This window comes from Leptonychotes weddellii, chromosome 13 (genome assembly GCF_054177405.1).
Source record: "Leptonychotes weddellii isolate Sample4059 chromosome 13, ASM5417740v2, whole genome shotgun sequence".
NCBI lineage: Eukaryota > Metazoa > Chordata > Mammalia > Carnivora > Phocidae > Leptonychotes > Leptonychotes weddellii.
In genome coordinates, this window is record NC_138381.1 from 45,836,319 (window position 1) to 45,850,091 (window position 13,773).

A 13,773-nucleotide genomic window follows, 5' to 3' on the forward strand; every position below is an offset into this window, starting at 1 on the left:
GTTTCTGTTTGCTTGGTATACCTTTTTCCATTCCTTCACTTTCAGTCTGTGTGGATCTTTGTCTAAAGTGAGTCTCTGGTTGACAGCATACACACGGGTCTTGTTTTCTTATCCACTCAGCTACTCCATGTAGCTGGTTTTGATTGGAGAATTTAATTCACTTAAAGCAACTGTTGGTAGGTGTATACTTACTGTCATTTAAAAAAATGCTTTTTGGTTGTTTTATAGTTCCTCTTTACTCCTTTCTTCTTCTCTTGCTCTCTTCCTTTGTGATTTGATGACTTCCTTTAGTGGTCATAGATTCTTTTCTCTTTATCTTTTGTGTATTAACTGCAGGTTTTGCTTTATTGTTACCATGAAGTTTACATATAACTACTTATAACTATTTTAACTTAATAACGGCTTAAGTTTGCATTCTAAAGCTCTACATTTTGACTCCCACTTCCTACATTTTATGTTTTTGATGTCACATTTCATCTTGTGTATTCTTAATTATTGTAGTTACTTTTTACTACTTTTGTTTTTTACCCTTCTACCAGCTTTATAAGTGATTAATCCACCACATTTACTATTTACCATTACCAGTATGATTTATACTTTTGTCTGTTTTCTTCTTACTAATTAGCACCTCCCCCCCCCACCCTTTTTTTTAGCTTAAAATAGTCCCTTTGACATTTCTTGTAAGGCTGGTTTAGTGGTGATGAACTCCTTTAGCTTTTGATTATCTGGGAACTCTCTCTCTCCTTCAATTCTGAATGATGAGGCTTATGGGGTTTCCCTTGCAAATACCTGTTTTCTTTTCTCTTGTTGCTTTTATTTTTTTTCACGTTTTTACTTAAATTCTAGTTAGTTCACATATATGGTAAAATTGGTTTCAAGTGTAGAATTTAGTGATTCATCACTTATATATAACACCCAGTGCTCATCATGAGTGCCCTCCTTAATACCCATTACCCATTTGGCCCATAAATTCTCATTACTTTTTAACTGTTATGGGTCTTGTTGTAGATATCCTTGGGTTCATCTTTTTAGGGCTCTTTATGCTTCTTGGACCTGGATGTCTGTTTCCTTCCTCAGATTAAGGAAGTTTTCAAGTAAGTGTTCTCCCCTTTTCTCTCTTCTTCTGGGATCCCTATAATGTGCATGTTATTATCCTTGATGATGTCACAGAGCTCCCTTTAACCTACTCTTATTTTTGCTGTTCAGGATGGCCACTTTCCATTACCCTGTCTTCCAGATTGCTATTCTGTTCTTTTACATCCTCTAATCTCCTATTGATTCCCTCTAGTGTATTCTTTGTTACTGAATTCTTTTGGTCCAACTGGTTCTTTTTATATTTTCTATCTCTTTGTTGAAGTTCTGAGTTCATCCACTCTTTTCTCAAGTGCAGAGAGTACCTTTATGACCATTACCTTGAATCCTTTATCAGTCATATTGCTTATGTCCATTCATTTAGCTCTTTTATTGTGACTTTATCTTGTTCTTTTATTTGGGACTTTTCCCTCTGGCTCCTCATTTTGTCAAACTGTGTTTGTTTCTATGTATTAGGTAGGTCAGCTGCATTTCCTGGTCTTGAAAATAGTGGCCTTATATAAAAGAGGTCCTGTGGTGTGCTATCGTGCAATCCCTCCCCCCCTCCCCCCGAACCAGGTGCTCCAGGAGTGTCCCCTGTGTGGGCTGCATGTGCCCCCCTATTGTGGCTGAGCTGAGTGCCTTCAGCACAACCAGATGCAATGACCCACTTTGCCTGCTGTGGGTGCACTGGGCAGGGTTTTCTCCCTGTGCTGTTGAGAGGCCTGTCAGCAGCTGCTGTGAATTCACTAATGGGTGGGACCAGCAGTCAGGCTAGCTGCCTGCAATGAGCCTTTCTTCCACAACTGCAGGCCCACCGAAGGGCAGGCTTGTTCCCTGGGCAGCCAGCTAAGAAGCCCAGCTGTAGGAACTGCAGGCACAGTGGTGTGTGGGGTTATGTCCTCACCTCCCCAGGGCAGGAGTCACTTTGGAGTACTGTTGTCCTGGCCAGGGCTGCCTGCCAGGTGTGGTAGGGTAGGAGCCGCTCTGGAGGGATGCTTGCTGAGATGGGTGGGTGGGCTGGTTGTGGGGAGGGGGGTCTGCAGGAGAATGCCAGGGCAGAGCATGGAAGGTAGATGGAGAGTGTTAGCACTGGCTCCCACAAGCCTTGGCTAGCTAGGCTGGGAAAAAGAAGAGAGAGGGTGCCCACCAGCACTGGTGTGGGGTGTAAACTCTTCACTCCTCAGAGAGGAGCTCTGGGTTTTGAGTTCCTTCCTAATTGGGGGCTCACTGTGCCAGGGGGTGGGATTTATGGCAAGACTGTGTCCCAGCCTCTCCTACCCACTTCGATTTTTTTTCCTTGTTTGCCTAATGTGTCGGAGTTGCTTATTGAGGTTTTAAAGGTTTTTTCAGAGCAATTGTTCCATATGTAGCTGTAGACTTGGTGTGTCCGTGGGACATGCCATTTTGAATCGGGAGCTGTAATTTCTTGTTTAGGTATTTGCAGTTGCCCCCTGCAACTGATCAGGCTGAGAGTTCCTTATGGGTCTCAAGACCCCTAGCACGTGGGACCAGTGCCTGGTATTCAGTAAATGTCTGTTGAATGGAGGTATGGATAATTTGTGCCCCAGCTACTAGCAACAATAGTTTGAGCAAAATGTAGTTGAGGTTTTTTTATTTGCCGCCACCATTTTATAAAGGTTTTATGAGATATAATTCACATATAAAATTCACCCACCTAAAGTATACAGTTCAGTGGCTTTCCGTATACTCACAAATTTGTACAATTTAGAAGTATCTAATTTTAGAACATTTCATCACCTCCAGAAGAAATCCATACTTATTAGGATTCACTCCACATTTCCTCCTCCTCCTCCCACCATAAATGTTTAAATCTAGTTCTGATGAAGAAAACAAAGATGCCCCATTCTGAAAAGGGTCATGTGTTAAGTGAAGCTTTAGATTAGGATCTTTTGAAGTAAAAAGTAGATATATCCCAAAGCCTCTTTGGCTTCTAAGCTTTTCAGGGGTATAGACTATCTCCCTCCATTATCTAGCATAGCACCTGGCCCATACTAGATGCTCAATAAATACCTGTGGAATTGAATGATTGGCCACCTAAATTGTCTATATGGAACTCTATAAAAAAGACATAACACTGGTACTGAATTTATTAACTGACAATATTACAAGATAATGACCAAAACAGTTAGTCTAATATTTACTTCCTATACCTTAGGCACATTCATTAACTTACTTATTTAAGCTCTCAGGAGGATACTGTTACTATTTCCTATGAAGAGGATACTGTTCCCTGAGGTTAACAACCTCCCCCCGCAATAAGTGGCAGAACCAAGACTAGAACCCAATTGCAGAGCCTGCATTCAGAGCCCTTATGCTCCTCACATCTCACACTTTAACAGGATATAAGCTCTGCAGCCCACCCTTAGATCTCCTCTCCTGCTTACCTGTCTCTCTGTCCTTTTCGCAAATGAAGTTATTGATGTCTTCACACTGGAAGTCATTCCACTGTCCAGCATAAATCAGCCCGGCACAGTCTTCTCCTGGCCCGTGGCCATGACCCCAGTTATCTGGCTGTCCAGCTTTCCAATTTCTTTTAATAAAACAGAAATTGAGTGTTATTTGCAAGTCCTGCAAAGTTTTCTTTACCCAAGAGTAGCAGAGAAATGTAAAAAACAAAACTGCAGCATGTCATTTGGCCTGGAATGAAAATGCACTGTTTAAAAAGCTGTTCTTTCTCTGACTGACTTCTTATTCAGAATAAAAAGCAGCTGTTTTGCAGAGTACTGTGTAATGGAGCATCTCCCTGCAGGCCTGTTATCTTTGCCACAATGAAATCAACTCACTGAGCTGCTTCATCACAATGCTGAGGGAGTAAATCCTTCTGGCAACACAGTTAGATGAGTAACTTTCCAGTGTTTACTAGAATGCTGACTTCTGGGCATGTGTGTAAATGTTTTTGTGTGAATATATATGCACTCGGAGGACACGAAACACACACATACACACACTCTCTCACTCTCAGTGAGAACCCAGAGGGATCCTTGCACATTTTGATACCTTGCCTGTGACAAGTCAGAGCGTCAGGCAGAGAAAATGAGGGACTGCTGATACACGTTTATGAGAATTTACAATCACCAGCCCTGGGTTATGGTAGTCTGGCTAAGTTGTAGAGAGTTGATTGCTTTAGAAAGAAATAGTAATTTAATCTTACTGAAAATGACTCCTACATTTCCCTGCCCTTTTTTGGGAGGGAAATTCTCAAAAACAAGTTTTCTTCAGGATGAGTTCACTTGGGGCTTAACTTGGATGCCAGAGCTCAAAACACCACTTTGCCAGTTTGCTATTCTTGATTCTATTTCTATGCAATAAATTAGATGTGCTTCTAGGACTCAGAACGTGAAAGCTGAATTTTCTCTAAGAAGCAGGTTTTTGCATAAAAGCTTGTGGTTACTGCCTGAAAAGATAAGCTTGCCTCGCGGGGAGGGTCTGAAAAAACATGTGCAGCAGAAGGCTCTTCCCATAAGTGACTCATTACCCTGTCAGCCACAGCGTGTCCTAGGGTCACCAGAGGATACAGTCCCTATTGCCCTATATTTTTTTTTTTTTTTTTTTAGGGGAGTGGGAGAGGGAGAAGCAGGCTTCCCGCTGAGCAGGGAGCCCGATGCGGGGCTCGATCCCAGGACCCCAGGATCATGACCTGAGTCGAAGGCAGACGCTCAACGACTGAGCCACCCAGGCGCCCCTGCCCTATATTTTTTGACAGGAGTATCAGTACGAGCAGAGGGCAGTGGGAAAGGACGGGTGAAATTCACAGTTAAAGGGTGAGGAGATGAGGTAGAATTGCCTCCCCCACTCTAAATATATGTTGGGATTTTTAAAAAATGAAAAGTGACCTCACTTAAATAAATCTAGTGACAAATAGATAATTTAGATGACACCATCAACTGAAGAGGGTGAAAATGGGATGATACTCAGGAGGGAGTGTTAGAAATACTCATTCACGCATTCACTCAACAGATATCCACAGAGCACCTACTATGTGCCAGGGAGGATGGCACATGATGGCAACACAGCAGTGTGGAGAGAAGATGGAATTCCAGCCCTCACGGAACTTAACATAACAAGCAAGAAACAAGTGCATTAAAAATCTCAGACTGCCCCGGTGACACCAGAGAGAAATGAGGTTGGAGGGGAAAACAGTTTACTCTCATGGCTGCCTTTCTGTGTGTATTTCCATCCACCTTATAGGACGCCTTCGGCAATGTCAACAATGCCTGAGTAGTTGGATACTGCTGATGTACGTTTGGTTAATTTCTGCCAGCATTGCGAGGGGGTTCGATTCCAATTTTGTTTACAGAATTTGAGATCTGTGCTTCCTGAATGTATAATCATGGGACATTTGATAGTCTTTATCTCAGTTTACTGGGAAGTTGTATAAATAGGACTTTGGATAGAAGACCTGCTTAGTATTTTTCCCTTGCATTTTCTTCCATTTAAGTAGAGAAATGGAATTTAGAGACTAGACCAAAAGATAACTGACTGATAAGAAAGGAGATAACCTTTATCACCATTATTTTTCCAAGCCATTGGAATTCTTTGCATGTGGTGATCAAGGTTTTCCTGTGGGACAAGAACTAGGATGCAGTCCTGTGGCTGCGAGTGAGTGACTGAGGGGACGCTGGCGTGGGTGGGCGGAGGAGGAGCCTGAAGCCAGGCTGCAGGGGGCACTTCATCTTGCAGCCTAAGTACTCAGTCTCTTTGGAAAAGCCAAAATCACATGTGAGTGATTTGTAGCAAGTACCCTGAGTCTGCATGCTTGCAATACAACGGAACAGAACATATCAGATAAACAGAGTGTATATATTTTAGAGAAGAATTTCAGCTTAAATCATGCCTTAACCTCCTTTACAAGAAGGTTCTGGAAAGAAGATGGCTGAAGCCTGGGCCCCAAATCCCTGAATCCCATATTGTAATAGACGTATCACAGAAGTGGCTGGGTAGCAACACACATATGTACTTGGGCAGCATACTCAATCAGTACACGAGGGACCTGGGAAGCACTTGGACTCACTGCTCCAGTCAGCTGGAAACATACAAGCACATCAGCCAGTGGGTGTGAACCTCCCCACTGAGGATTTTGGTTTCTCCTAATGACAGCAGAGCATAAACTCTCAATCTTGGGAATCGCCCCTTCCAACCTCACGACTTAGTACTTTCTCATCAACCACAAGATTGACTGAGGCTTCATGGCCAAGCAACTTCTGCTGGTAAAAGCCTGGCCTCAAAACAGGAAAATCTTCATTGTGAGAAGTGTTACTTTGCTGTAGAATTTTCTCCTGATACCGGGGTCTGTATAGATTTCTCGCTGGTGGCTGAAGCCAGCGCCACTCTGCTAGAAACATGAAGCATAGACCAGAGTGAGTTTTTAGTAAATTAGATGACTCTGAAGGTTCCCTTCTGGTGGCCATCATTCTATGGCTCTCTAGTCTAAAAAATACAACATGTAATATTATACGGAGTGGTCTGCATGGACAGAGAGGCAAACCAGTGCAGAGATTGGAATGTTACTCATCACTTGACAGGATACTTCCACCAAATGATGTCCTGTGCAGGCGACCAAGAAGTGGACAAGAGGAACAGAGGAGCTTCAAGTGTGTTTTGGGAAACCCTCGGGAAGATGATCACATTTCTGCTGATCTAAGCTGGGCAACTGCAGGCAGGGTGGGCAGGAAAGGCCTCACAAGGCTGCCTTACAGTTGTGCTCTGAGCCGAGCTGGTGGGCAGAATCTACGTCCCACTTGGGACAGACTCCCCCCTCCTCCCGGGCAGCCTCCGTGAACAGGGATGACTCTGCCAAACATACTTGCATCTATTCCATCAGGAGCAGAAGGCTCAGCTGTGATGTGCTCCTGGTTTCACCAATCCTCTCTTTCATTTGTCTGTTTTCTATGTCATTGCTTTCAGGTCATTATTATTTCCTTCCTTCTACTTGTTTTGGGATTAATTTGCTCCTCTTCTACCCATACAAGGTGGAAGCTGAGATCGTGGATTTTCAACTTAAAAACTTTTTTTTTCCCCCAAACATAAGTACTTTAAAGGAGTCTAAACACTGTTTTAGCTGCATCCCACAAATTTTGATATGCTGTATTTTCCTTTTCTTTGAAACATTTGCAGATTTCCTTTCTGATTTCTTCTTTGATCCATGGGTTATTTAGATGTGTATCCTTTAATTTCCACATATTTGGCAATTTTGAAGATATCTTTTTGTTATTGATTTCTAATTTAATTTTGTTTTGGTCAAAGAACTATATATGCTATACTCTATATAATTTCAGTTCTTTTTAAATTCATTGAGACTTGTTTGATGGCCCAGCATATTATCTTGGTGAATGTACTGAATGTACTTGAAAAGAGTGTACTCATAGCAGTTGAGTGAAACAGTCCATAAACATCAATTAAGTCAAGTTAGTTGATAGTGTTTACCATATCCCTACTGATTTTGCTACTTGTTTTGTCAACTACTGTGAGGAGAATGTTGAGCTCTCCCTGAAGCCCTGCCTCTCTGCTGTGTCCACATCTTAGGGTTGGTATGTCTGTCTTTCTGATTGTGACATGGTCTTGGAAATCAGACTTTTTTTTTTTTTTTTTTAACATGAGTAGGAGAACAACATGTCTCATGCATATTGCTGCCCCTACACTCTAGAAAAGATCCTCTGGGCCAGCACAGAGGCTGGCTCACAGTGGACCCTCCAGGATAATTCAGTGAATGTGGACACAGGGCTGTGGGCTACTGGATCCCAATCTCCAGTCCAGAGTCTGATGCTGGCCAGGAAAGAAGTTTTCACAGATCTGTGGTGAAATGAGAAAAAATAAAGACAACTGTGTGTGTGTGCGAGTGTGCGTGAGGGCGGGTGTGTTAGAGGAGAAGGGTAAAAGGACAGCTGGGAGACTTGACTGATGCTTCTACAGCCTGGACCAGGCACAGGGAGGTGCCAGAAGCACAGAGGAGGAGGGTGAAGGTGAATCTGGGCAGAGGGAGGAGTCTTTGGGGAGACATACTGGTGAGAGACCCCTAAGAGCCTGCAGCCCAGACCCCATCCCCAGGCCATGGTGGAGAATGTCCTTCTTCTTCACAACCCTGGTGTGGGATCTGAGTGAGATACTGTGTGTGGCATCTCAATCAGGACATGGTAAAACACCTCAGTGCTAGGGAGTATGATTCTGCAGTGACTGACTGGTGGGAAGACAGTTACGATTATGACCAGACAGTGATACGGATACCGGTACGAATGGCTGACCTTTCTTGAGCACTTCCCATGGGCCACACACTGTCCTAAACGCTTTATCTACATAATCCCATTCTGTTTTCACCACACTAACGTGGGCCCTGCTGTAAGACTTGTTGCTAGACGAGGACATGAGATCTCGCGTGCTTGAGTAGCTGGCAGCTACGAAGGCCACGGCCAAGCCTGGAACCCGGACCTCACTGCACTGGCTCCTTCTCTAGTTTGAGCAGTATTTATTATTCTGTGTCAAGTTAAATTAGCCTTTCGTCATTGAGGCCTCATAATACGTCTGCCTAATTTACTCTTGCCTTTAAAACTTGATCCTGCGTTCCTTTGGGTGGGCAACGAGAGGCACAGTGGTGCTGTGGTTAGGGTGCAGAAGCCGAGGCTGCTGTGGGGCTCCAGGGTGGCTGTGGCTGGGGACGGAGCTCCCGGGAAGGGGTCTGGTGAGCTTCTCTGGTCCCAGGCACTGACACGGGTGCTCTCCTCCCAAGTCACCCAGCTCTTGCTAGAGCCCAGGGAAGAGGAAAAAAGTGCCGCTTTGGGGCAGCTGGTGAAGACTGTAGCATTCCAGCTCAATCCCTCCTATATGGGCCAGTCCAGTTTCTTCTTGGAGGAAGGCTTCCAGCTGAGTTTCTTAGTGAGTCTACCCTAGAACTTTTTTGCACTTAGGGCTGTGAGGAAAGTGGAGGCTCGCCTACCCTCAACTGCCTTAAAAAAAAAAAAAAAAAAGATCCTGGCAATCTTGTCTAAGACAAGCTTTATCTTTGTCCTTTAGTAACTTCTGCCTTCCATCTCTACTGCCGACCCTCCCAACTGTTTTGAGTCTCCTGAGGAATATCTCTGCCATGCTGGGTGCTCTCCTCGGGCTGTCAGCCAACCCCCTGAGTGCCAGGGTATAGTAGAGCTTCCTCTCCCCACAGACAGGTGCAGAGGGAGCAGACAGGACATCTGTTGGCCCAGCAGGCAGATGGCCATTGGCCCTGGGGGCACCGTGAGGCTCAGCTTCGGAGCAGACCTAAAACCTGCCAATGTTCCATCTTGCTGTTTGGTCATTGTTTTGTAAAGAAATGGCCTTATTCTGGTTTCTGCCTATACCCTCTAATCTTGCTTGTCATGTGGAAGATCTGTCTACCTGTGCCCAGGCACACGCACACAGAAACATTTTTTTTTAAGATTTATTTATTTTTTACAGGTGCCTGCGTAGCTCAGTCAGTTAAGCGTCTGCCTTCAGCTCAGCTCATGGTCCCAGGGTCTACGGATGGAGCCCTGCGGCGGGCTCCCTGCTCAGCGAGGAGTCTGCTTCTCCCTCTCTCCCTACTCCCCATGCTTTCTCTCTCTCAAAGAAATTAAAAAAAAAAATTTTTTTTTAGAGAAAGCGTGCACGAGTGTGTGTGGGGGGGTGGGCAGAGGGAGAAAGAGAATCTCAAGCAGACTCTCTGCTGAGTGCAGAGCCTGACTTGGGGCTTGATCTCACCACCCTGAGATCATGACCCGAGCTGAAATCTCAAGATTTGGATGCTTAACTGACCGAGCCAACCAGGTGCCCCCACAGAAACATTTTAAAAACTCTCACGGGCTTCTCCACCACCTCTGGCCCTTGCTTTCCCTCCTTGACTGCTACAGGCCCTGCTCAATACCCCCGACACTGTCTTAGCCCTGAAACCCCTCACTGTCTCCTCCCCGGGTGCCATGATCATGGCTGTCTCCATACCGTGACAGCCTCATGCCTGCTTGAGCCTCTGCAGGGTCTGCCTTCTCTTCTCCAGCAAAGGGAAGGCTGGTTATTCAGAGGTGAGTTTTCATAAATTCTGCTCCATGTGGTGCAGTTTGTTGCATATTTTCACATTCATTAGAGGCAAAGTAGGAGTTGGAAGAAGTGAAATTCAAATTGGTACAATTCAGCCCATCTTCTGACCCTGGGGTAGTATTAAGGAAGGAGTTGACAAGACAGCCCCAGGGGTTGAATGAGGGGCCCAGAAGTCTCCATGAGCCTGGGAGCCTGAGCAGGTATTGTAAAGGGTTTCCATTCTTTGTTGCTGCCTTTATAGAACTCAGGTCACACCAGACTTACAAGGACTTTTCAAACACTTAGGGGATGATGATATCCCCCCCACACCACACCTTTGTTCCTAGTGCACCTGTTATTAACTTGTAGTTCCTAATCACACCCTGGCCAGAAGCCTAGCTGGGGTCAGGGCCACTGAGGTGTTATCTTGAAGGGAGCTCCTGGCTCTCGAACAGGGGCGAGCTCTCATCGTGCCTGAAGTAGTCTTATCTTTCACAGCAGCGTTTAAAGAGAACACCTCACCTCAAGTACCATACTGTCAGATGTTATGAGTCTCTGATTTTTTTTTTCCATAGAAATGAAAAAAATTCACACCATGAAAAGAAAAAAAAAACCAACCCTAGTTTATAGCATATTGATTCTCAACCACACATGGAAATACACAACTAGTAGCAGAAACCTCAATGTGAGGGGTATCTAGGACACAGGGTGGTTAAAGAAGAGATTGCAAGGGGTCAGGCAAGGGGTGAAAAACAGAACAGCCTGGAAGGTTCTGAACACTCACTTATACTCTGGAGACGTCCCGTCCAGCCACTTCCATTCATTTTCATGCTGTGCATCTGTGAGGCCGATCCAGTGGCTATCTCTCCCTACCATTTGCTTCTTTATCCATTGCTGAAAGATAAATCCGTGACAGTGTGGTATTACTTGGGGGGGGGGGAACAGATATCTAGAGGAATTCCCCCTTCCCCTGAAACATATGGGGGGGAAAGAAAGGACATTTAAAAGAGAATGTGTGTTTGAGTATGTACATGCTTCTGCCCTTTTTTTTACTGCACCTGTTTTGTTTTGCAGTGTTTTGGGGCTTTGACACGTTTTCCTTCTATAAGTTTGTAAGTGATATTTAAGGGATGCTCTTCCTCTTCTAGGCCACCCAGACAAGTTAATGAATTCCACCAGGCTCCATCCCTTTCTGTCACCCGTCGCCCCAGTGTTCTGGTAATACTGACAGCCCGGGCATCATCGAGCTCTTCCTCTGGCCAGCTCCCATGTCCAACGTGCCACAAGCAACCTGTCTGTAAGCCTTCAGCAACTACGGTAGTTAAGTGGCTGAGCTGAGACTGGACCCAAGTCTACCGATTCTAAAGCCCGAGCACCTGCACCTGGCCATCCCCGGTCAGTTACTGCAGGAAACCTCTGTTTCCAGGGCTGCATCTGCTGAAGATACTTAGGGAAAAGGAAGGAGGTTTCTGGAACCGTGTGGCACCAAAGAGCACTAGCATTATTGCTAGAGGGACCTCCGTTTCAGTCTCAGCTCTGCATTTACTTGTCATCCTATGAATAAAGCCATGAAACCTTGTGGGGCCTCAGTTTTCTTATCTGTAAATGGGGGATAATAATACCCATGGGTTCTGGGGTTGCTGTGAGGGGTAAAGGAGAAAGAAGTGCCTCATACAGTGCCTGGCCCATAGGAGGGGCCTAGGGAGTGGTCACCAGTGTGATCATGTGTGAGCTCTGCCCCGTGGTCTTCTCCACTGCTGAGGCCACCCATCCCTGGCACCCACCCCTACAGTGCTCATGCCCCTTGGCTTCTCTCTCCACACGTGTTTGGTGCCAGCCAGCAGACTTCTCTTCCACATTACAGCTCTTTCGACAGCCACCGGGAGGAGCCACCCATCTCCAGGCTTAATAAAGCAGTATCTTCCAGCTGGAAGCAAGAGGACATAATTCCCGTGCCATGAATGCTTCTTGTCACTGGATAAGGCCCACATCTCCATAATGCGGCCTTCTGTGTTTATGTGACTTATGGATTTTTGATATCTTTGAATCCCCAGTTAAGCATGCAATTTCCAGATGTAAACGATCCTTAAATTATAGTTTTTCTCCAAGCATGCCGCAAACATACCTGTTCCTCTCTTGTGTTTATGAAAACGAGATGTGAAGACCTGTCTTCACAGAAGAGTTTCGCATCCTCAAAAGTTTCTTTCTCAACCGAAAAATAGTAGCATTTATCCATGAAGTTCTTCCAATGAGGTGGGCAGCCTAGGAATGCAAACGTTTAAAATATTAATTAAGAAAACGAACACACACACAAAGCACTACGCCTTTCTTCAGTTATGTTTACGAGGCCATGGCTTTGGCCTTGCTTCTCTCCAAGGCCAGGAGCAGTTCCTGCGTCCGTGTGTGAGCCCACAAGTGGCTGAGACAGCCACGCTGGGAGCAAAGACTAGTGGGGGGGGGCGGCGCGCGACAGGCTGCAGAGCACACAGTGGTTAAAACTACAGAGCCTGGAAAATTATTGACGCTGGGTCTTAGTTCCTCTGCATCTGGATTAGTCTTTACAATGACAGAAATAACAGGAACAACAACAAAAGGCTGAGCAGACACAGATGTGCCACATCAGTCTGGAGTCATATGGAACCTATCAATAAATAGATGGGAGAACCCAGAACCCAAACTGGGCTTGTGGAAAAATGAAGATGACGAGAGTTGTGTTTACGGAAATCGAGTGGAACTGGGTGTGATTCAAAGGAGAGAAAAAACAGGCTTGGTTGCTAACCAGACATTGAGGGTTTTGCCAAATTATCAAAATTTGGGAATCGAATTTCATAATTATAAAAAAGCCAGAAGCACCAGAACACCCTCTCAAAACTATGCAATCTGGGCTTTAGTAACAGAAAGTTCCATCTACACGGTTACTAAGGGTGTCTATCCCCAAGGTGAAGGGCATAAAATGAGAACAAGATTGGCTGGGGGCAGCCGGCCTCAGACCTGCATGAAGGAAATGTCTGGGGATGCATTTGTCCCCGAGAGCCTGACTCTGCTACATAAATGCGTGTGAGGGATGGTGCTGAGAGAGAAACACATGTGCCTGAGGGATGCCGCCTGGCTCAGAGGCCTGTGAGAGCATCAGGGGCCATGCGCCTGCCCACACGGTGCCTTCAAAGCCAAGTAAAGTGGGGTGTGGGGGCACATGGGGCTGTATGCTGCAGGTCAGCCACAAGTGCACATGGCGCCCCTGACCCTGGGTGTGAGGGAAGGCTCAGACTTACCATTGGCCTCGGGTGCGGAGGTTGGCTCGTTCTGCAGGGCTAGGGGCATCGCTGCCCCTGATGGGCCTGGGGGGCCGGGGGGGCCCTTTGGGCCTGGCATGCCTGGCACCCCAGGCAAGCCTGGCAGCCCCCGTGGTCCAGGCACCCCCGGCTCTCCCACGGTGCCCTGCAGTCCCTGGAAGCCAGGAGGGCCCTGAGGGCCAGGGAGTCCGTCCTTGCCTGGTGGGCCGGGGGGGCCTGGGTCCCCACTGGGGCCCTGAGGGCCAGGCTTCCCGGGGGATCCACGGGAGCCCTTGGGGCCCTGCAAGCCTTTGGAGCCTTTGCCGCCACGCTCTCCAGGGGGGCCAATGGGCCCAATTGGGCCCCTCTCACCGGCGGGGCCAGGTGGACC

General features: G+C 46.2%; 1 protein-coding gene across 1 annotated transcript in view; it reads right to left on the bottom strand.

Annotated features, from left to right (window-relative positions):
* COLEC12 (collectin subfamily member 12) overlaps nucleotides 1–13,773 on the bottom strand; it is a 40,398-nt gene that overhangs the window by 4,100 nt on the left and 22,525 nt on the right. Inside the window, exons 8-11 of the mRNA XM_081802544.1 lie at nucleotides 13,383–13,769; nucleotides 12,236–12,372; nucleotides 10,895–11,004; nucleotides 3,480–3,625 (exon numbers count right to left, since the gene is read on the bottom strand). Of these exons, the coding sequence (XP_081658670.1) occupies nucleotides 3,480–3,625; nucleotides 10,895–11,004; nucleotides 12,236–12,372; nucleotides 13,383–13,769 (780 nt within the window). The remainder of the gene's footprint in view (nucleotides 1–3,479; nucleotides 3,626–10,894; nucleotides 11,005–12,235; nucleotides 12,373–13,382; nucleotides 13,770–13,773) is intronic.